The following is a 25,760-nucleotide window of genomic DNA, read 5'->3' on the forward strand; positions in this document are numbered from 1 at the left end:
ATTAAATTTTATTAGTCTTCATTCATTTCATTAACAATTATACAAACTTCATTCGAGTAGCTTGTTATCGCAAAACAAAAACGTGAGATCTTTTCTACATAAAAAAATACCTTAATTTGTAGCTAAATTACAATGTTTCCAAAACAAAATAAACTTTCGTCTTAATATAACAGCGCTGACTGAAGCTATTTGAAGATAAAATCGCTGGAACTACACAAGTTATCTAAACGCACTAACACACTCATATATACCTATACTCACACACCCACAAGTGGCACGTCTACGCCTTGTTTTTCCGTAACCTACTTTAAGAGAAATGAAATTCAACTAAAATAGCAATGAAAGGGAAACGGACTCATTTCGCTCGACTATTCCAGGCATTCGGAACCTTCTCACGCACGTTACCATAAAGTTTATTTTTAGACTCGGCTATATCTGCGATCAGCGATTAGCCCTATAACCTCAATTAATGCGTAATAAAATAGTCTAAAATCAACGCAATTTGTACTGTATTTGGTTAATTAAGCAACGGTAAAACTAAGGCGGCACTTCCACGAACCGATTCATTTCGTGAATTAAATCCCTACATAAGTGTTATTTAGTGTTTTAGTAGATGCGAGTGTGAGTGTTTATATAATGATATTTATTAACTATTCTAATTTACTTTTATCACTTTTTTGATCAATATTAATTAACTACATATCGCACTCATCGTTGTGTAAATAAAGTTTTCTTAATTCTTATAACGTACTAGCTGGTTTTACCCGCGTATGTCTGTATCCCGTAGGAATCTCGGGATAAGAAGTTGCCTATATTTTATTCCACTTGTCCAGCTATCTACGTACCAAATTTCATTGCAATCGGTTCAGTAGTTTTTGTGTGAAAGAGCAACAAACACACACACACATCCTTACAAACTTTCGCATTTATAATATTAGTAGGAAGGATAGTAGGATATCTAGAACCATCAGATAAGTATCAATAAGATATTTATACAATAAAGGTAAATGAAAATATATTTCAACAAATAATAATGATAAAATCTTATCGTCTATAAGGTGCCTTTATGCATACCTTAGCGTTACAAATTGGTCAAAATTATGTATTTGTTCCAAAGCAACTTCGCCAATTGCCGAATCATAAACACTGCTTAATCGTACAGTTCTATAAATAAAACGTTATTTTCCACGGAATAACATTAACGATAAGAATTTAGATGTATAAAATATATTGCAATATCAAAAGCAATTTCAAAAAATAAATGTCTATCGTTCTCAGGTTCTGCAAAGTCAAAAATTAGATGACGTTCAAGTCAAAATCGAAAAAAGAATCTGTTTACAGGAGTACTTATTTTTCTGTTATTATCATAATTTCCGATAGTGCCTTCAATCTTTTAGAGAAAACAACTCGAAAACGACTTTTAAATATAAAGAAATGCTTCTGCTATTTTAAAACAAGGCCCTATATTGAACATCGTTCCGCCTCCCGAAATAAAAACATAGAAATAGCTTAAGCGATCTCGAAGACGACAAAACTATTACATCACGGGTTGTTCGCAGGATAACGAGGGAGTTGGAGAGTAGCCAAGCTTGACTGGGCATAAATTGTGGTCACGCGGTGACCTCTCCAGGCAAATATGACGTGGGAAAGTGAATAAGTGTTGGCATCCGGGGCGATGTGTCGTTTTAGTGTTTCGGCTTTAGGTTAAACTCTTTCGTTTCTTTTGCTTCATATCCAAGACAAGGCATATAATAAATTTGCACATATTGATTGTGACTAAATATATTCTGATTAAAACAAACTTCTAGCTGCTATCTTAAGAAAGTTATTGTTCATGATGTGCTCACCGGTTCACACCAGCTACGTTACCCATGGATATATAAACGGAGTAGTTCATTCTTAAAAAAATGCTAGAAAAGGATGCGGCGTTGGTTTAGTTTATTTTCAAATACGTATCACTATGTTTTCTGTTCATAATCATCAGTAAATAGCAGTGGTGGCTCAGTGGTGAGAACCTCGGAATTCAAAATCGGCAAACCGGATTTCGAGACCGGGCGAGTGTGCTCGAAAAAAATTGATTTCTCAATTTATCTGTACATGTGGTTAACGTCATCACTGCTTAAAACAGTGAAAGAAAACATCGTGAGGGAACCGGCATGACCAAGAATCAAAAGTTCGACGACATGTGACATCTGCCAACCCGCACTTGGCCAGCGTGATGGATCATGGCCTGAACCCTCATAGGAGGCCTGTGCCCCAGCAGTGGGAACATATATGGGCTGATATTTTTATTTATTTATTTGCTCATTAGTCATTGTTTATTTCTCCATTGCATACTTTTTGTGTACAGATTTAAGTAAAATGCTATGAAAAAAATATTCATTTATTTGTCTTTAAATGGTATTTACAAAATAACAAATCATAACATAAACGCCAGAAGCGTCAAATTACCCACATGATACCTGATGGATGCACCGGCCAAAATCAGCTACAAATTACGATCTCATTTTACAGGTAACTGGTAAACATAATTGCCAAATAACAGCATTCGTGTAACACAAACAAGTAACAATAGCGACGTGTAGACCGTTGTATTAAATGTTATTGGGTGACAATGAATCCAATTTTGCGCTTCATCCACTTCCACATAAATATTGTTTTATTTCTTAACAAAAAGTTACGCGTTGTGTCTATTCATTTCCGCCAACACAAGCCTTACCGTCTTGCTGGAATTCTTAAGGCTCATTCATTCGTATGAACAGAAACTGGGCTTTTCTATTCAAACGAAATGTATTTATTTATTTAAATACTTTCTTGTACAAAAATAAAAAGTAAACCTAATATAAAATAATTAATTTAATTATATCTTCATAGTAATTTTATATTTATATATCATACTAAAAATTGTTTAAATTTTATAATATTTTGTAGCACAATAGCAAGAATACAAAGAATGTGTTGTCTTTCTCGTAAATCTAGCCATTAGCTAGAAACGTGTGCCGCGTAGGTAGTTTGTTACCGTTACATTCGGACAGCCGCGACATTTATTGATTTAAGAGCTTTATTTTAGTTCCAATTAGAGGTACCTATGTAACATCAATTAAAGATATTTGCGACTCATTTACTCTGAACGAATGTATACATATATGAGTGTTTTACATAAAAAAATTAATATAAGCAAAATAAAGATTAGTTTTTGATTCTTTGTTAATAATTTCAAAATTTTCATAAGGAACTCATTATAAAGCGAGTTTATTATTCACTAAGATGTAAACACCAACGCCAAATGCAATAAAACATTAGTGAGCACATACCGTCAGATGCAAGTTAGCAATATCTTCCGAAGTGAGAATTCGACAGCGACACAGCATAACCATAAGAGTAGAAGCACATATTGCCTACTGCTTGGCATCTTCCTCTTTTGGCATCGAACATCACAGTGTACACTCAGCTTAACCACACATGAATATTTATATAACCCCCATTTAGTCGTCTACAAATTATGCTATTCGATATAATTGTATCACGGGTTGTAAAGATGTTTTGTGGAAATTGCTATTGGAACTATACTATATTTCATTATTGGCTCTTGAACTGTCATTAAAGTGAGTTCATTGTATTGTGTATTGCATTGTGTTTTAATTTAGTATCTTGCAAGCTTTTCGTTTTATTTCACGTCGCATATTACATTACATAAAAGATTGGATCTTATGTATCGTAGAGTAATAAAGGATAATTCCGTGCCCTTTTAAGTTTTAAAAGATAAAATTATGGATTGAGTTCTGTAGATCTACATATTAAACGATGTTTAACGATGATAAATGAGGGTTCCAGTTTGACGGGTATTATGACTTCAGTATAAATTAATGATGATGAGTAAAAGGGAAAATTACTTATGTTAATTTTTATTATTCTCTAAAGATCGATGAAATTATGTACTATCGTTTGCACATTCAATTATGCCTCGATCCCAAATTTTCGCTTATAACTTGGCAACACAAGGTTAATAAAAAATAATGAATTATGCTCAGATACCATCTCGTTTTCTGTCCTATAATGTACAACAAAAATAATTCCAACAATGTAATAAAAACAATATTATCTTCAGCAAAAAATACAAAAAAAATGAATTCCTTATCCTGTGTGATAGATGTTGGACTAAGGATAAATATAAATGGAATGATGAAAACCAAAAGCCTGAGTGAACATTTAGCAACCTTAATCCTAACTATATTATACTACTAATTAAATTAATACTAACGAACAATATATATTTAACAATGTGAGTTTGCTTATTCATTAGTTTGTATGTCTTTCTTTGACGTCGCATCGGAGCGATATTATTGTATGATTGTTGTGCCTGGCCTGGAGATATTAAGGCAGGGTGACATTCTTGTGGGTGGAAACTAGTACCTACTACTACAAAATAAATACTTTTGAATGCTTATTTGTAATAAACATAGCTAAATTTAACCTCACTCATCATACAAATAATATAATACCAATTAGTTAGATATCATCATGTCAAATCATAAGTAATAATAGAACACAGTCTCCTCACGTACAGACATATATAGCATAATCATATACGAGTTACATGGAAATAGGTATGACCTTTATATTTTTAGCCCCATCGCTAATAGTGTGTATTGTTATAAATATATCTAGGGCAGTCGTATGTTACATAATTTAGTACAACGCGTATCGATCGGTTCCAACAGAATCGTCTCACACATTGCAGTCATTGACCACTCATCATTATTCATTTGTTTTCGTGTGGTGGCAACTGGATACGATTTTTCACCAATTTATTGATGGAATATGAAACCTGTATTATTTTTGCCTGATGTATTGCAAATTAGTAAACTTGAAACGCTTGTTTCCTTGTCACAATAGCTAAAGAATACTCGCCATTATGAGATTTTTTCATTCAACCATAGATAGGTATATCATTTAGATAGTCCATAATATAACGAGATTGCTAAAATTAAGTTCAAGTCAACAATTCTCGCAATACTTTATCATTATAATAGATATCATGTTAGTGTTAAAATACAACCTTATTGAAAAGTTACGAAAAGCCAGAAAAAAGACAGTAACAGTGAAAATATATCAGCCATCGTTGAAAATATATTAATCTATTTAAATAAACGGTTGTTTAACACAAGTTAAACAACTTATATTAATTTAAACAATTATGGAAGAACAGAGAAAGATAGCGTTTTGAGCGTCATAAATGAATCATAAAGTAAAATATCCGCTACGAGGTCGTGCGTGAACATCAAAAATGCTGACTTAAGAATTTCCTCTTTCGTTACACGCCCAAGGACATGGAACAAAAAAGGTGTAAATTATTTGAATTTCGCGTCATACATATTTAAAAAAAGGGAAAAATTACATTCGCTCTTGTATTATTTTTGTCCCTCGCGTTTAGTAAATATCTCTTATTTTTGTTTGGATATTTTACCGCGGTTTGGATATTTTATGCGAGGAATCGGTCAAGCCGTTTCGGAGGAGTATGGCAACGAAAACTGTGACACGAGAATTTTATATATATAGATTATACTACGCAATACAAGTACGACTATCTCCTATAATAAAGCTCCGGTTATTGTATACTAATCACATCCTACGCAAGCATAGTATTATAGTAAACAGCTATTGTAAAGTAAAAGCCAGCCAGTATGGCGCTTAGACACCCCATTGAGCGCCTACGATTTCCTACATTGACGGCTTATAGAAGCTATAAAGTACCCATATTATGATTAATAGCCTGCGATACCAACCTACGCCCACTCACTTACTTCCGAATCTTGAGTAACTGACTACTTTTCTTAATATCAAGCAAGCGTTTCGTATTATACAAGATTTTACGGTCCAGCTTATTTAACAATTATTTAATCGTGAATTTATCAACAAATAAATATGAATCAACGTATATAATATTAGAGTTGGCCATTGAATTACTAAGTAAGATTTCAATCGTTATAAATTCTTCAATGCATTCATTGGAATCCCTTCCATTGTCACCTTTGTCATAATCAGTAATCTCAAATCAAGTGATGAGCGAAGACATCTCCGAAGCATCGGAATGGAGGCAGCTAAAGAAAGCCCCTCGACGGAGACACGTACTGCGACGCTTCGTAAATATTCATCAGCCGAAAGGACCCCGACTTTCAGTTCAAGCACAAAATACTTAACCTGCTTTCCTTCTTTTAAATTCGACTTCCCTTCCTCAATCGCTAACTTATTTATTCCGCTTAGAATCATGCCTTAAAATAGTTGTTGACGTAAAGCAATTATTTTTTCGACAATTCCTCTTGGCATTTTTTTAAATATGTCCCTCTAAAACAAGATCCTTACTTTCATTATTTGTAACGAGGTACCTTAATTTAAAAGGAAAAAGCAATATAAATAATAAAAAATATTAAAAATACTTATAGTACATTATATATCCTTAAGATATACAGTCATGTAATACGATATATACACCAAATGTATCCCTTTGTTCAAGCATAGGAGGTAAAAACAAAGCCTTAATATAAAATATCGAATGACAAAGATCCTTTAAAAATAGCTTAATATTTGCCGCCGAGACTCAGCAAATAAATTCGTTATTGGTTTAAGTCGTAAACGTTGCCAGAGATTGAAAAGAAAATAAACTTTTTAAATGGAATCAAGGTAGCGACAACAAATAAATAAAGACTTCTTGGTAGCCTGCCTTTCACTATCTGTGCCGTTTATTAACGTGGCTGCGCTCACTTTAATGAAGAAAACGATTTTATGGCTCATGTTTTTAAAAATAATTGTTTCTTTGACGTCATGCGCTTTGCTCAATTTAAAGCTCCATACCTATAATGAAGCCTATTTAAAAATATATGAACAAACTTCCTGGCAAATAGCCAAAAGATAAGTATAACATTTTTAGCATTGTGTCAAAACACATAAGATGTCAATTTATTTTTGCAGATTATTCGTCTACTTGAAATTAAATTTGGTGATAATTTTCGAATACCTTGATTGCTTACTGAACGCATAAAAATACCACCTATAATATTGCTAAACGGATTATTAAACTGAATAAATACATACAGATACATTTTATTCCCCAAGCTTTTTGCGAAAGGACGCAAAACGAAGAAAAAGATACTCAGCGGAAAAGTTTAAACCGAACTTAAATTCAGCATCGATGTATAAACTATAAGAAAGTTCACTTGAACAATAAGACTGTAGTATTTACAACGATATTCTTATCACGTATATCACTAGACGAGAGTGAATTGAAGTTATGTTCGCAACAATAGAAATAGGGAAATAAATATGGATAATAAATATGGATAGCAGACTTCGCAGAATCTACGGCCACAAAAGATAAATATACATTTATGCAGCTCCCCTAGCAACTACTACTTATTGCTACGATTAAGAATAATCTATTTTTATAAGGAAGCCCAAACAGCCTTGATGATCTCAGTAATATTTTCCTCGTTGAAGTAAACATAGGATCGCAAAGTATTAAAAAGCATTTCAATCCTAGAAATGATTAGATAGTGTCACATTTAATTTTTGCTTTTAAACATCCAAATGCTTTAAAAATGAAAAATTTGTTCAACTTGACTCTAACCAGCGTCATTTTGCAAAACCATAGCAATGCCTAGCCTCTCGACCACCTGTGATCCCGCCCCAACAATCGCAGTTTCAAATAGTGTCCAATATATATCAAATAGTGTCCAGTGTCGCTGGTTTAAATATAACCGCATTGAGGCATTTTTCATAAGTAATGCTATAATAAATTATTCGTTAAATAATAGTTGTGTTAATAACATATTAAGGGACATAAATAAATCTTATCAAGAAGTATGGATAAAAATGTTGTAATAATTCCCTTGTATACAAGGTCGCCAGTCTGTCTAGGTATTCCGTTGACTATCAACATCGCCCACGACTGCGTATTTACTTACAATGTCAACTTAATGATAGCCATTAACTCGATACTCATTAAGCTAAGCAAATGTCTTGATTTCCTTGAACAATTTATTTTTAAACTATACGAATTGTTAAAGTCGTTCAGAACAGATATAAATAGTCGTTTAATAGCTGGAAGATAAATATCGTAAGTTATTTTAGTAGCTACAATAAGCACAAAACTTCGTTGGAGTATTTGCAAATTTATGTCTTAAGACCATCAATATCAGACTGCACGATAGCGCGCCATTTTGTTTTACAATTAATGAGCCTCTTCAAGTTGATTTTCCATTAAGAAATTATTAAACTCTTAATTATATTAAAAATTTAATACACATGTAATTACATGTTGATATACAATTAAAGTACATACACTTTTCTTAATAAAATAAGTAGACTGTAATTAATAACATGCAACTATAATTTGCATTTGAGGCGCGGATAAATAAGCTGCCTGGAATACATAGCATAGAACTATATTGCAGATAAGGATATAGGATATGACAAATCAAAATAAAATGCAACGAAATTGTTTTCGTGTTTAACTCACATTTTCCCGCAGAAAAGTTAATGATAGTATAGTGCCAGTATTATTTTATTGTCTGTATCATTTATTTAAGTTCAACCAGTTTTACCGAAAACTACATCTCTTCGGAGTAAAATATAAGCTATTTTATATTTTCTCTAAAGAGACCGTGCAAAGGCAGATTCCTAGTTTGTACAGAAAAAGTTCTAAGGATATAATTTAAATTTGATACAGTTGAAATGGAGTGAAGGAAGTAGGCACTAACTGAGGCTCAATAAAGAAAAAACTCCATTAACTCGTAGTTATATCATAAACTCAGTTTTAATCGAATTATAATGCACAAAACTATATTATTTTTCTTTTTAAATAAGATACTCCATGATTTTATTTAAATTTACCGTATTTGAATGCCCTGTTTACAAATACATAAGACGTCCCGCATCTCACAAAGCTGAATGAATAAGTAGATAAATGTATACCGTAGACCGTAGAGGTCGCGCAATCGAGCTACGACCCAAAAGGTGAAACCTCACAAACAATGAATAGCGGAAGAAAACCAAGTTGATTTTATTTTCAATAGATGTTCAATAGTTCCTGTTACTTATAAAACTACCTTTAATCTCTCCATATATTTGGCTACACAGCTTTTTTTCGGTTTCTTTAAAGACAATGTTTATTGATATTTTCACTAATGATTATATTTCGCAATAGATGTGTTTGAGTCACAGTAAAAATCAATAGAGGTGTTGAGTTAAAAAACGTTTTTTAACTAAGCTGTTTCTGTATGTATAGACTATACAACATAAAATATACAAAGCAATGTTTATACATGAATAATATCATAGATAATATTCGGAACATCAGGTCAAACAGGTGCGAAACGCATCTGGCATTTCACAAGGACTTTATTGTGATTTAATTCAAAACCTTACATATAGTTAAAATTACACACATCATATTAAAATTTATAAATTCGTTTTATCACAATATGAAATTAAATTTATAATGTTGTGAATTACAATTTTGCAGAGGCAGAATAAATATCTGTTTTTAAAATAGGTAGAGTTTTACCGCAATCGCTTCCGCTTACGCGCCGCTCTCTAGTTCGTAGAACCTTATTCCCCGGCTGGCTAAAAATAGGCGCTCACGATAGAGTAGCCAGCCCTCTACGACGCGAAGTTATTGTGAAATACGACGCTTTCTAAAGAGCCTACATTAAATTGAATACAGTTTATTTGCACCTGGTTTTTACGTTTCTTACTATTTATTTAGCGATTATGGGATTGATGTATTGAGTTGTTTTAATTTTATATGTTTTTATAAGATAGGCATACCATATTCGATTCATGAATGAACGGTCTTTAATAATAATGCTTAACTTTTACCTATTAATCTTATCTTAATCACCGAAATTATGTTCGAACACACAATTATTTGGAAAAATACAAAAATTCGGTTTTCTTCCTTCATTTACTTTATTATAGCGTTGCTATGAATGAGTTGCGATCATGCTGTAATAAAAATATGAATTTTTGTATAAAACGCGGATAATCTTAATGTTTAGGAAATTTATTCCTAGCACATGCCAAATCTATATTGGGAATAAAACTCTAGTATAAAGACGTTTTTATATAACCGTTAGCATATAACTTAAATTAATTAAACATAACCCAATAAAACTGATTATAAAAGCGAGCGTGTACAATAATTTATCAATTGAAATCGAATTAACATTCAAATTTATTTTATGGAGATTCGAAGGGAAGGCTGGCTCGTTGGATTAGTTTGTAAACCTTATTACCGTGGCTCGCACTGACTTAATAATATTTGTTACAACCCCACTGTTATTCTGGTTTTCCTTAAATGATCATTGAATATTATAAATCAAGTTTAACATTAATATCCTTCTCCTTATCCTGTCCTTTCGTTAATTCCTCTCGTCAATCCTTTCTTAATCCCTTTCCTATTTGAAATCGGCAATCCATTTGTAGAGGCGTAAGATCTGCAATCAACTATCTACAATCAAAAAGAACAACTACAGAGTTTGTTGGCCGCTCTTCTCTGTAGAAACTGCCTTCCGAACCGGTGGTAAATGTTATAACTGTGTAATATGACGATTCAAAAGTGCTTCTATAAGAAGTCTAGTTGAATTAATAAATGTTTGAGCTTGAGTTTGAGTTTGAAATCGTCCTTACGTGGTGGCGCTTACCAACAGGCGACCCACCTCTATTGCCGACGATGACATAAAAAATAATAATAAATATAGTTATGAAAAATAAATATATTGTTATAGGTAAGTCTAGTGTTATTCTTCACTAATTTTTAAACATTATATAATTCTAGGTAACTATAGATTATAAAACTGCATTTAAAATTACAAAATTTCATAAAACACTTAAAATAACATTATACTCAATCGTATACTTTACTAGAAAGCTTAACCTACGTAAGTTTAGCAATACGGATTTCCGGATAATCATTGGTCGCTCTCCACGCCACCTAGAACGGGCTAAACCACAGAGAGAAGGGGAGCACGTAATCATTACCTATCTTGTTACACTTGACACCCAAACCACAAATTAATCAACTATTGGCGTAGCGGGAATTGATATGCGTGTTGTAATCGAAATTATTCGCGAAGTTGATACTATGAGTGTGAATAACATTTACACTTTTTCGAAAAACTTAAAAATAACGTAAGATTTAAATGACGGCAAATAACATAGTTCATTTAAAAGAATAATAGTACTATACTAACATAATAAAACAATTGCTACAACTTATTGTATAGCAATAAATTGTTCAGCACCGAAAAAATCTTTCAGAAGTAAATTCGAATACCGGACCCAACACAAAAAGTCGAGGGCATTAGTTTCAATAAGTCAAATAAAACAACAAATTGTAAAAGGGCCTCCGTGGATCGAAAAGGTTGATTGAATTCTACCTCAAAGGACTGTCCCTTGTTGATTAGATTACTAACATACGTTTGAAGTCGCACGTGCACGATTCACTTTATAATTACTCACCCTGTTCAGTCAAATACGTGGATTTTGTGGGATTAAGAAAATAAATGACAGATTTTCATTGATCATTTAATGAATACAATAAGTGTGTGATCACCATAAATAAAAAGATTATACACAAATATATATTATATATGTGCCTAGATAAAATTATGAAAGTTTTCCAACAATTTTTTCTTTCTTTGTTAGGAATTCCTCTATTGAATTTGGTTACCCATTAAAAGTCTAGACTGTGATAAAAATCTATCACAATATATATTTATAATCTGTCCGTTTCAGAGTGTCCGCCGGCCGCGGACGGTATGGAGCGGTTCGCGTGCCCCACCCCGGACCGCCAGGGTCGGTACAGATGCATCGACGACCATGTGCTCTGCGACGGGTTTATTGACTGCCCCAGTGGGGAAGATGAAGATCGTCAGTCCTGCATGTTCTATAAAACGGTAAGTGATCGTGAGGTAGATAGAGATTTGTTTTTCTCAACAGGTATCACAGGATCGTGAGGTAGATAGAGATTTGTTTTTCTCAGACACAACCGTAGTTAATAGATATTTACTGTGACTCAACTAGCAATAATTATGACCTGATTTTAAATAAATGTTTATGAGCAGCCATAATCCAAAAAAAAATCTCCATACTGAATACTCTTTTTGGTAAGACCAAAATGAAAATACAGTTTTGGGGAATGTTATTTCAAGATAATCTTATTATCTTATAAGGATACAGAAACATGTTCTATATTTATATATTCGATAAATATACGAAGAATTCGAAATAAACACAGATGTTATTAAAAACATACTTTTAATACTAAATACTTGTCGAAAGCGTGTTTGAAAGCGTGCTATCAGGAACTGAAAAATTCCCTTGATGTTTTCCTTAGACAATTTAAACAACTCTTTCATTTATTCATAAACTAATAACTCGATGTTTAAAGTTCAGTAAGTGATATAATATTATCATGTTGCAGACAAAGGCCCACTTGGACGTACTCGCTGACGCGCTGCTCCGGTGGGCGCGCGGCCGCTAAACATCCCTCCGAACCCACATTCTGTACTCAAACATTCCATCAGTGAGTCTCAAATAGACTGAGATTGTATTGATCCTGTTAAGTTAAGCTGCGTACGGCATTGACATATTTGGACGCAACCAGCCGAGTTAATTAGAGACGTTATGAAACATATCAAGTAGTGGTACAGTCTGCCAGTGACCACTAACGTATAGTGTAAGGATTCTCAGTGACCCATTCGTTATCTGTGCAAGTGGCGGCAAATTGTAAACGGAAATGTTGATACCTGGTTACGTCAAAATAATCTCTCGGCAGCTGTATTTCCTCAATGTTTATCTTCTAGCAATTATTAAAACTAAAATGTGAGACTGGTAGTCGCCATTGTTAGTCTGTAGAACGTACATATAAATATTTTAGTTTAATGTTCTTCATTTGAAATATGAATGTTATCTATTTGTTATCGTATTTATTCAGTATAGTATATTAATTTTTATGCATTCCTTGAATTGAGGGTTGTAAGTAAATAAGCGTTCAGTAATGTACATAGGATATTGACTACTAATTATTTATATTTATTTAAATTTCGGCCTATATTTGGCGAACTGCACACGACTAGCAGTTGTTAAGTGCTATAGTTATTCCTATATATTGTTTATAAAGTATGTAAATTAATTTTTCTATAAGGGCTTACGAAGTTCAAGTGATCTTTGACACAAACGGTCTTCTTTCTAGGCAGCTATTAATGTATAAAACGATAAAAATAAAAGAAAATGTAATATGTTTTGTTTACCTATAAGCACAAATTATTGTATTACATTTGAAATCATAACTGTCGATATTAACTTAGCCTGTTTGCCGAATAAGTCTGACTGTCTTACTTGTTACTATAATTGTTGATGTTTAATTTAAATTTTTTTTTTTTTAATTAAATACTTTACCATTGAATTATTTCTTTGTAATGAGAAATCTGCGGCATTAACGAATAGTAGTAGTTACTTAACAAAGAAAATAATATAATTTTTATTATTTGTATGTTGTGTGTGTAATATTTCTTTAATTTTTTTCTTTTGTGGTTACATAGAGATTTCTATGAACGTTGGAAAACATTGTTGTTCGCATCACTTTATACTGATTTTAAGAAAGTAGATTATAGATCATAATCTCATTATTTGCCGTCATTTAAATCGTAATTATTATCATGTGTAATTCTAAATTGTGCTATTATATTATAATTAGAAACATTTATCTGATGTTATGATATAGCTTAATTAAATATTGAATGGTAGTAATTAAAGATGTATTTACGAAGTAGATCTGCATTTATTATAAAATTATATTAAAATTTAAATTATTGCACCAAATTATATGAATAGATAGTTATTATAAGCACTGTATTTTTGTGTCTCGTAGATTATTAACGTATTGTTTAAAATTATAGTACTCAGATGTCTTTACGTAAATTATAAAAGATAATGTTATTGGTAATATAATTTAAAATATTAATAAGAAATTTTAGGATGCGAACTTCAATGTTAATGATAAATCTTTGTGATACTAAGGAGGCCGATCAAAGAAAATTGATGATTTCTTTTGTTGTAATAAACACCGTTGTAGTCTGATAGAACTTATGTTCTTGAGCCATCAGACTCTATGGTATTTATAAAATAAATAATTGATATTTTTCCTTTAACGTAAATTTTAAAAAAGCTTTGATCAGTAGTATCACAAACGAATTATCTGTACAATTAATTGCTCGATTATTCACATTTATTTAATTTTCATTGACGTTACTTAATGCCAACGAATTTTCTTGTATGTATGTAGTTCATAATCAATTCGTCAATTATTTGTTTTAAATATTTCAATATAATTATACATTTTGTAATTTTATTATTAAGTCTTTGTTCCAGCGAAAGAAACGTGAAAACGTACCAATGTAATTAAAACTATAATTATTATTTTTTTTTTGCCTGTTCCCGGACAGACTGTTTTCGTACATTTTAATGAATTGATTTAATCTGTAACTATCTAACTATTAAATTGTTCTAAATAATTTATATGACTCCAATAAGACTTTTCGGCAACGTGAATTTTTCGCCCTTATCGTTTTCACAAATTAATTTCTTCGATATACCCACCAGTTTCATTAGATCTAATTGTAATACTTATAAATATTACCTATAATGTATTTGCACTCAAAATTTGCCTGTTTCGTATTTGCACTGCAATTTATTGTGATATTTTATATATTTTAGATTAAGGTGCAAATCATGATCTCGAGTATAGACTACCTACGTATCTATCGATAAAATAAGTTCGTATACATTTATTATTATACGTTACAACGTTGCATGTCTGTATATAATACAGGCTAACATAACCGTTTGTCGTGCAAAATAACAATTATCAGATGTTAGTTAGCATTTTTATTCAATTCAATGCACATAGCAAAAAACGCTAAACGACAAAATGGCCAATTCAATTTCATGCCTAAGCCGGCTTTTGCTTTACTTTAAGCACGTATCTACACTTAAAAATTAATGTTACTAAATGGTGTGTATCTGTGTTCTATTCTAGATATAATGGTAACTCTATTACGTTGATTTTTATGCTAGATATATTATTCTCGCAAATATAAAAGGTGTGTGATTACAAATTATAGCTAGTTGCATTATGGTAATATTATTTTCTCGTTAAATTCACCTTTTCGTAAACGACGACTGCTATATTGATTTTACGTTTTGTGGAAAATGCGCTGCTACTGTTTGTATCCATCCTCTATCTACGAGAATACTATATTGAATTCATTCTCAGTAGATCTTCCTATTCAACAATCGTACTCTAATGTAGGTATTATATTTTGGGGTAATGTAATATTTACCCTGCTAACCCTTTTTACCAGCCCACGAATAAACTATTCAATGGGTATTGACTACCGCATTCACCATATGTTATTGTTTAAAAACAAATATTTTTAGATGACACACTTGTAGTTAATATAGGATTTGTACTTTGGTTTTTCATTGTTATATGTCACATACAAAATTTTCATAGAAATGCGATGTTATTCTTGAGGACAAACTGCATGTTACTCTATGATTTAGTCAGCTGTTTTCTGAATGATATTATTTAAGAGTGCAACTATTTTTGTAGATACGTATATACGTTCAATTACCACTAGATAGAGATTTACATATTATATTTTCTCATAATGTTATGTTTGCCAAAGAAGACAAACAATGTAAGTAACTATTCTTCTTACCGCACAAAATTGAAAGCATTAACAATTTTTAGAACATTCTATTTACAGACAGAGAGCATAGATGCTAATTTTCCATAGAGTTTTCACAAAGGTGTTTTGCTCAGACTGTTGTCGCTGCGTAGCCTTTGAAAAGAATAACTCCGAGAGAATTTCAATTAAATTGCAACACCATTTTTAACTTCATTTACTGTACATTATTTCCACTTCATTATTATTGACGTCACAACAGTTAATTCTCTCAGAGAATATTCCTAAAATTTCAACCTAGTCACGGGTGAGTTGCCTTAACATTTTTAAGTATAATGTGTAAGCAACTCACATGGCGGTAATCTTATAACGACTACGCTATTTTGTAGGCGTAATATACTTTTGGACTATTTATTACGTATTGTTAATTACTATATATGTTGTATTAAGATAAAAAATCGAAAAATAAAAATAAATGTTAATAAATGCCTCAGCCAGAAGAAAGCATTGTTTTAATTTTCCTGTTATAATTTTATATTTATCTCACAATGGGCAATAAAATCTAATGTAAATAGTAGTATTACACTTTATTATATAAATAGGCAACAAGCGTTCTAAAACTCGTCCCAAATACTTATACATGGGAGTTCTAAGGTGAAAGCATATGTAGCTAGAGCGTAAATTGCTCAGAAATATAAATAAATCTGATAGTAATTGCAATCTCAATAATATACAATAAATAGGTCCATAATAAATAAATGCTTTAAATTTACAGGTCCAACGAAGACATGTTGGACGGAAAAAAATATAATTTATGGTTTGCAATGATAAAGTCTATAAAGAAATTTTAAAACCATTTGACATCCATTTTTTTATTTTACGAGTTTGATATTCATGAATACTTACCCTTAGTCTTTAATTTACATCCACACATAATAAAAAATGAACTAATCACCACGTACCTATGTCAAAAAATTTGATCACGAGACGGGATTCGAACCCGCGTTTTTTGCCAAACCGTAACAAAACAGCGGGTTCGAATCCCGCCTAGTGGATTGTGGTAGTCGAGCACACTTCGGCACGAATTGGGCCTGCTCGCACCGGGGAAGTACCACACCTGCACAGAAAACCGGCGTGAAATAGTGGCATGCCACTGTGTTTCGTACGGTGAGTGGGGGAGCCGGAGGCCTTTTCCTTCTCCTAGCCCTTCCCAGTTCATTCTTTCTTTCCTGTCATCAATCCTTTCCTTATCCCTTATCCCTTAAAAGCGGGCAGCGCATTCGCAGAGTTTTGAGAATATGCGAATGTTATGGGCGGTGGTGGTGAATAAAATTCGCACACCATGTGCAGTTCGATCCAACTTGAGAGATAGGATAGTTTATATTATGGCAATTACGATAAATTACTAGGTCCCCGCGTGGAGCCGGGGCGTGCAGCTAGTTTAAATATAATTTTTAGTTTTATGGCATTGAAATGCCAATTTGACAATTTATTGTAGAAGTACCTTATCAATTAAAAACTTAACTACTTTTATACTATCATCGCTCATCGCGAGCGAGCTCTTCCCGGCTGCCCAAGGTAAACGATAAAGAATAAAAAAAATTGTTAGGCGGGTGGTCGTTAAATTTAAAGTAATATTGATAACCTTCATATACAAATACATACATAATATTGATAACCATCAATTAAATTAAATAAAAATGCAGCATTCAGAATAAGTAATTGTCAACTGTCAAACTAATAATTGTCGCTGTTGAACGCAACCAAAAATCTCCAGGCAATGACACTTTCACAACAAAACGACGATATGACATCTCTTTGTTTTCATTCTGCTGAAGCGTTTAGCGTTCGTTATTTGTGCCCGGTTTAATTATTTTGTTTTATTTCCTGTGTGAGCATTTCCCATTGTTGATCAGAATTCATGTAACAATGTCTACCTGTGATACTCAAAAAGCTGAGGCTTCTAAAGATAATGTATCTCAGAACTCAATCGACGAAGGTTTACCTCGAGAACTTAGTCAACTGAGTCTTTCGAGTGGTTCAAGTCCAGATGAATTTCACTGCCACAAAGGACACTCCGAAACAACATTAAAGAATATATTTGGTTATTATCAAGCGCAAAAGCTTTGTGATGTAGTTCTTATTGCTGGCACTTGCAGGTAAATATTTTCGCCTTTTAAGTCGCAAACCTTTTTCGAAAGTATAATTCTTTTGTTGTGTTGTTGAGAACACAAAGAATAATAGAATTTATTTATAGTTTGTATTTTCCATGTGCAATGAATATGTGATTAAAATAAGGGTAGTAATTTTTTCACAATAATTTTTAGGATACCTGCACATAAAATAGTTTTAGTATCATGCAGCGAATATTTTGCTGCAATGTTCACGGGTTCACTGCAAGAAAGCAAATCTACAGAAATAACTCTAGAAAGGGTTGATCCGCAAGCTCTGAAGACACTTGTACATTATTGTTACACAGGAATTATAGGTAATAAAACTAGTTCCATGTGTACAATTAAAAATATTACTATTAACTCCACTTTGAAGATGATTTAATATTTTAAATGTTCCAACATTATTCTTATAAGAATCATTTTATACTGCATTTACTTATAGTGAAATCCCTACTATCCCTACTACTATTATGAATTCCAAAGTAATTCTGTCTGTTACCGTTTCACGCCTAAACCACTGAACCGAATTTGATGAAATTTAGTATGAAGATGGAACTGAATTTTTCAAAGGACATAGGCTAGTTTTTATCGCGAAAAAAACGGTAGAAGGAGTTAAGGAAATAGGGGAGGAAATAATTTTTAAACATAAAATCATGTAATGTTCTTTCACACTTAAACCACTTAACCAATTTTGACAAATAGTTTAGACTTTGGGAAAGACTATAGGCTATGTTGACTATAAGGTGTAATATGATGTCGAGCAATAGAACTGAATTCTCACAGGCGGAAAGCTAAAGTAAGCTATATATCGATTTGTGTTTTATACCAATCTGCTTTCAATTATTGTAAAACAAAATAATAACTGAAGTTTTAGGTGATATATACAATACTGAAAACTTTCTGTTTATATGTTAATTGGATTTGCTTTAATCAAAGCTTGAAAAAGAATATTTTGTACCCTTAACTGTTTTAAAAAGCATATTTATTTATTTTGATACATACATTATATAATAAATATAGATTATATATAATATAAATAAATTGCTAGAATAATATATTGTTGCACTATCCCTGATATGATATCCCCGCTGACACAATAACCAATAAAAAAATTACAGAATTAAGTGAAGACACAGTAGAAGTATTATTATCGACTGCCACATTACTCCAACTTCACATAGTAACCAAAGCATGCTGTGATTTCTTAGAGAAGCAGTTGGATCCCTGCAACTGTTTAGGCATAGCTCTATTTGCCGAACAACAGTCCTGCATGTCGCTACATAAAACTGCTATGGAGTACACATATCAACATTTTATGCAGGTATTCAATGAGTTATTTTAAGTGATTCATGTGTAAGAATGCAGTTCTCTTCCTTTGTACAAATATGTTATATAATGGATATTATTGAATTCTTGTGTAAGTACTATTTGTAATTATATAAGTTGAGAAAAGATTTATTTACTGTTGTCATAGATACACTCACTGAACAATTTATGTAAAATGTTTAAAACTTTGTACATAATATGTTAGCACAAATTTTACACTGATAAAAAACAAAACTACTTATATAGTTGTTGTTTTTTAACATTTCTGCATGAATCTATATCTTTTGGGGCAAATTAATACAAATATACAAAGTACAATCGTACTTCTCTTTATAACAACATTTTTCAATATCATACATAGGCTATATATGTAACAGGGGCGAATTGCTTGTAATATTATAAAGATAAGTGGTAAATAATATTTCATAATTTTTTAAACTTAGATAAATTCGTAATAAAAATGTTATTTGTCTATGGGTAGGTAGTCAAAAACGAAGAGTTCCTATGCCTAGGTGATGAACAATTAGCCAATTTATTGAAATCTGATGATCTCAACGTGGTGACTGAAGAGAATGTGTTTGAGAGTATGCTGCTGTGGGTGAACCACGATATTGTGAACAGGGAGAAGTATTTGCCAAACTTGTTGAAACTGATTAAACTGCCATTATTGTCATCGGAGGTATGAACTTTGTGAATGTACTTTTAATAATATTAGATAAAATATTTCTTATTTTGATGAAATGAATATGTTTAACTTCATGTTGAAATGGTTAAGTGTCTGTTCATATTTTTGATATACTTACCACATATATACTCTGCATGCTGTTCATATTTTCATATAATTTTTCATCTGAATAGTAATTGTTTAAGTTTATCTTAATAAAAAAGCATTTAAATTAAACATCTCATCTAATATTTACGATTTTTATATATTTTCAGTATCTAATAGATAAAGTGGAGCAAGCTTGTGGCAATGTAGCTGAATGCCAGCCGCTCATAATGGAAGCTGTGAAATGGCACTTGCTGCCCGAACGACGATCCCTCCTGTTCTCACACAGAACTCGACCTCGGACCTCAACTATTGGACGCTTGTTGGCTATTGGCGGCATGGATGGCTATAAGGTACATATTTAACGCCAACTACGCGAGTCTTACACGGCATTTAATGCAAAGTACAATCTAGAAACAAAAATAGGCAATGTCTTTCAAAGTATAATTATATAATTTTTTATGTTAAATTTCATGTTTATAAAATCAATAATATTAATTCAATTTAGACATATTTGAGGAAAAAGATACTATTCAGACATAATAGCATACCTTTAAATGGTGAAAACAAATCTTATCACAGTTCACCAATACAAAAACAATTCCTTAAAAATTCACGGCAGAGTTGAGGTAATTAGTAATATTAAATATACAGTACATATGCTTAATAATTTTCCCTCCTTGTGACAGATGGCAAAAAATAAATGTAATTAATGTTAATTGTGTTACAGGGTGCTAGCAACATGGAAATGTATGACCCAAGGACAAATACATGGACTCCATTCATGAGAATGGGTGCTCGGAGGCTGCAATTTGGCGTCGCTGTGATGCAGAATAAACTTATTGTTGTGGGGGGTAGAGATGGCCTTAAAACTCTTAATACGGTAAGTATTAATTTATTGTTAAAGCATGCTTGAATTGCCCTTATCAGTTATTTTACAAAGAAATAAAATCATTGTTTAATATTTAAATTCAGTATTGTATCATGTATGTTATTTTTTTATTCTTAGAGCACGCTAGCACAGATTTTTTGTCGAAAGAGCAAAAATAATTACGTGTATTTTTATCTATACATTAGCGGTCCGTCGCGGCTTTGCCTGTGGTACAAACAGAGCCTTCCTCAAATGGGCTATCTAACACCGAAAGAATTTTTCAAATCGTGGTCCGATTCCATAATAAGAACATCTGTATTTCTTATTTTTTCATGATTAATATAGGTGGAATGTTTCGACCTCACGTCGCTCAGCTGGAGTACGCTAGCGCCGATGAACGCGCACCGGCACGGGCTCGGCGTGGCCGTGCTCGGCGACGGGCCCAACTCGCCCATATACGCCGTGGGCGGACATGACGGCTGGATATATTTGAACTCTGTGGAGCGGTATGTCATGATGTTATGCGAGTATGCGTGTGGATTTGTTATGAGAAATAAATGGGTGTTATCAAAATTATTATAATTAAATGGGAAAAAATATCTGGTGCCATTGCTTCAGTTGCAATTTTATTTATGTACTCTCTATATTAGACTCAAAACTCTCTATATTTATACCGAGCAGGGTATCCAAGGAAGAATTTACAGGTGAAATACGATGTCCTTTTTTCAGTCAATATTTATATTTTCAAAGAGCTTTGACGTTATAGAAATAAGTATGAAAATTGAATTCAAGAAAAACTTGATCGAATTAATAATGCAAGCATTAGTTTCATTCAAACGTTTACAAATGAACCCGTTCGGTTCTCCTTCAGATGGGACGCGTGCTCCCGCACGTGGACGATAGTGGCCGGCATGGCGGGCGCGCGTAGCACGTGCGGCGTAGCGGCGCTACGCGGCCGCCTCTACGCGGTGGGCGGGCGCGACGGCGGCGCCTGCCTGCGCTCCGTCGAGTGCTACGACCCCGCCACCAACCACTGGGCCGCCTGCGCGCCGATGACGCGCCGCCGCGGCGGCGTTAGCGTGAGTGTTGTCACGTGATAACACCTCAGTCGGTAGTGTTGGAAGTGTCAAGTTGCGCAATAGATAAAGTAATGGTACGTGCGCAGGTGTGCGCCGCGGGCGGGTACCTGTACGCGCTGGGCGGGCACGAGGCGCCGGCCAACACGGCGGGCGGGCGCCTCGCGTGCGTGGAGCGCTACGACCCGCTCGCCGACTCGTGGGTGCTGCTCGCGCGCCTCTCGCACGCGCGCGACGCCATCGGCGCCTGCCTGCTCGGCGACCGCATCGTCGCCGTGGGTGAGTGTCGCACGCACGCGCACACACACACACACACAGACACACACACACACACACACACACACACACACGCGCGCGCGCGCGCGCGCGCGCACACACACACACACACAACGCCCCTAGCGCCCGTACACACGCAGTACACGCTCACATATACATAGCTGCGCACTAGCAGTGATCGCGACGTCGCCGTCAATAAGAGCACGCACATTCACATACTAACGACGATTATATATAAGCAGTTAACACAAATATGTTTGCAAATGAGATGAAAATAACCGTACCACACACAAACGCACAAATACGCACAGGGGGACAAAATTGGCGCTGTGGATGAATTACACATGCGTAAATAGTACCGTACAAACATTTACGTATGCTACGTACATCACAATGATAACATTAAATTTTTTTTTTTTTTTCTTTGTGATAGCTCACATGTATAATATAAATCGGTATAAAGTAGAACATTGCTTTCTTTTTTTTGCACATATTGAAGTGAAACTTCTTTAGAATCGTTGTGATTTCAAACCTGATGCAACGGAAAAAACGACAGGTAAGAGACATAAATACAAAAAATGTGTAGAATGAAGCCGGCAAAGACTGAGACAGAACTATTTTATATTTTATACATACTATTTTATATATATTCATCTCATTCTTTTGTCGATTTACTGAAGTTTCACTTCTATCGTGTGTGAATCGGACACACCTTTTTTTTAGTAATTAGGTTTCTTTATGAATGAAATTAAATTAAAGTTATATTAAGGGAGTTATGAAAAAATGGAAATAAATAATGTTATTAATAACACTTACTTCTTAAATTCATGTCATCTTACGCTATTATCGCTCCGTATGAATGCACACTTACCAGCCTGAGCACGTAATATCCGCGCACACACCCATTGCAGGCGGCTACGACGGCGTGCAGTACCTGTGCGTGGTGGAGGTGTACGACTCGGAGTCGAACTGCTGGCGCAAGCTCGCGCCGCTGAGCACGGGCCGCGCCGGCGCCGCCGTCGTCGCCGTCCCGCCGCCCCGGAACGTCTTCTGATATCGCAGCCACCAGCTCCTTGTTTACGTCATCGGCTAATTCTTTTTTTTTAACGATGTCTCGAATCGCGCGTTGCGAAAGGGGGCTGGACGGGAAATAAGACCGGTCTTCTGATATTGCAGCCACCAGCTCGTTGTTTTAGGTCATCGGCTGATTTTTTTTTTTTTTTTTGTAACGAAATTCGACGACTGGACGGAAAAAATAAGACCGAAAGTTGTAACGACACTTTTTGGTGTTGTAAGCCACGCGTGTTTCTCGGTCCGTCTCTCTCTCTCATAGAAGCAAGTAGTTTAATTGCAATTCCTTCACAAATTGATCGAAACGAACTTTGTTCCATCCCAGTACCGCTTGACACCTCTCAAGTTTTTTTTTTAGTATTACATTGATTTTCAACCACTCGGTGACAGTTTCGAAATTCATTATTCTACTCTATGACGGTTGTTTTTTTTTTTTGTAATTGTCGTTGTAATGGAATCTCAAAAGATTTTTTCGAAATCCAGTCTGTTAATAAAAAACAATCAGAACATAACAGTTGACTCGAAGGACCAAAAATTTTAATCGTAAAGAGAGAAATAGTCACAATCATGCCAATGAGTTTCGCGTAAAAAATTACATTTAGTGCAATTTCAGTGTGATTCATTTCAATACAAGGAATTATAAGAGAGAAGAGAAAATCAAACAATACTCATAGCCGATGTCGTAACTTAGTTTTAATCAATTTATACGGACCCAATATTCGTCTGATATAATCTTGTTTTAACGAAATAGACTAGTGTGTACTTAATCGCTCATATATTTTTCTAAGATAATTTTGTTTAATTTTAAATATAATATACATTTTAAGTATGACATCACATTACTAATCATTTTATACAAATCTACAAGTCTACATCTTTAGTGCTTCTCACATTTCACATAATATAATTGATTTTTTTCTTATCTCCCTTTTCTTTCTGAATTATTTATTTCTATATCTTTCATTCCATTATTTCTGGCAATTGTAAGTAAATGCATTGCTAATTGCTATGTACATATATTATAGAAATACTAGATTATCGAATACAATTAGACAAAAACGAATAATAATTAAGTTCCCGTTGTTGTAAAACAAAAAAATGTTATAGATACGGTGCATTTAGCTTTACTTGTATTTTTATATAATTAATTAGATTAAAATTTTCTGCAAAGTAATAAAACTGAAAAACTTTATCGTCGTGCTACTCTCACATCTTTGACATAAAACTGAAAACAGATAAAGTAAACTTAACCCTTACGCTTAAATAAATAAACTCATATGAGTATAAAATGTACTTTCTCATTTTTATTTTTATGTATTTTTTCTGTTTGTTTTTGCTTTAAAATGAGGCTTTTTTGTTTTAAATTTGTATATTTCTTTATGTAAAACGCTTATTCTTTTCTTTTTAAAACAAACATTCTGAAAAGTTGCTAATATTGATCTCAATTCGTGTTGATAACGAATGGAAACTTAAAAAAAAATTAATGGACTGAAAAAAAACAATGAAATTATTAACATTCTGATTTTTTTGTGATAAATTGTAATTGCATAGGAAGGCAGGCGTTTTTATAAACGTTTACTATTTTTAAAACATTGATATTTAGATGAAATGTTTCACAAATGCATTGGATCTGGCAATGTACACAATGAGAAATGTGGTTATTAGTTTTGGTCAATTTTCAACATAATTTTGAAAGATGTAACACCATCTATTGGCTACTTTGCCACAACAATTAAAAAAAAATGTGTACAAAGTTATAAACAAAATCCAAACATTTCCGTCTCTTTATACTAACTAAATTAGAGGAAAAGGACGTCAGTATTATACTTTACGAATTCTAAGTGTGTCAACGATACAGTGATTTTCTGTGATTTTAGAACTAGAATATATATTATTATTTTTAAATACTTGGTTGGCTTTAAGATATGCATTTTTATACTATATATAATTTCTCTTGATTTTGTGTATTCTGTAGATGATATTTGGTGATAAATAAAACAGGATTTTTAAATGTATTGTATTTTTTGTTCTTTTTTTAATTTCTTCAAACATATTACATACCGTTTATTTGAAATAAACTTCCTATAATTGTATTTGTTTGTTTGGAGAATAATAATTAACAGAAAAATCAAGTGACCAAAGATGTCAGAAGTCCCGAAATATTGATCCTAGTTACTGAATTTTTAATGATAAAATTAATTGTAAACATTTAGAAAATTATGGTTTTAAAGTATGTTATAAGCTAGTTTATAATCATCTCTGAATAAGTTTAATTACTTAATGAATTGATTTGTATTTGTTCAATATTTACCGAACGCGTACCTCATATTTCGAATGATCCATTCGTACTAAACAAGCAATAATTATTACATAATATATTACTAGTGGTATGTTTAAGCTAGTGCTACTGGTAATCTGGCGCCTAGAGCTCTTGCTGAGACGGCTCTT

General features: G+C 33.1%; 2 protein-coding genes across 3 annotated transcripts in view; both read left to right on the forward strand.

Moving 5' to 3' along the window:
* LOC119833906 overlaps positions 1–13,507 on the forward strand; it is a 70,051-nt gene extending 56,544 nt beyond the window's left edge. Inside the window, exons 3-4 of the mRNA XM_038358127.1 lie at positions 11,794–11,954; positions 12,482–13,507. Of these exons, the coding sequence (XP_038214055.1) occupies positions 11,794–11,954; positions 12,482–12,541 (221 nt within the window). The 3' untranslated portion in view covers positions 12,542–13,507. The remainder of the gene's footprint in view (positions 1–11,793; positions 11,955–12,481) is intronic.
* Positions 13,508–17,564: 4,057 nt separating this feature from the next.
* Positions 17,565–24,792, forward strand: LOC119833894 (kelch-like protein 5). 2 transcript variants are annotated; one of them, XM_038358115.1, is made up of 10 exons: positions 17,565–17,908; positions 18,077–18,237; positions 19,042–19,244; positions 19,731–19,928; positions 20,189–20,371; positions 20,749–20,901; positions 21,235–21,395; positions 21,761–21,968; positions 22,055–22,244; positions 23,153–24,792. In XM_038358115.1, exons 1-10 carry the CDS (start codon positions 17,679–17,681, stop codon positions 23,293–23,295), a joined length of 1,830 nt encoding a protein of 609 aa, XP_038214043.1. In that variant the 5' UTR covers positions 17,565–17,678; the 3' UTR covers positions 23,296–24,792. The 2 variants fall into 2 exon arrangements, with proteins under 2 accessions (XP_038214043.1, XP_038214044.1); XM_038358116.1 differs by having other exon boundaries at positions 19,132–19,244.
* The last annotated feature ends 968 nt before the right edge of the window (positions 24,793–25,760 follow it).

Source organism: Zerene cesonia, chromosome 18 (genome assembly GCF_012273895.1).
Source record: "Zerene cesonia ecotype Mississippi chromosome 18, Zerene_cesonia_1.1, whole genome shotgun sequence".
In the NCBI taxonomy this organism is placed as follows: domain Eukaryota; kingdom Metazoa; phylum Arthropoda; class Insecta; order Lepidoptera; family Pieridae; genus Zerene; species Zerene cesonia.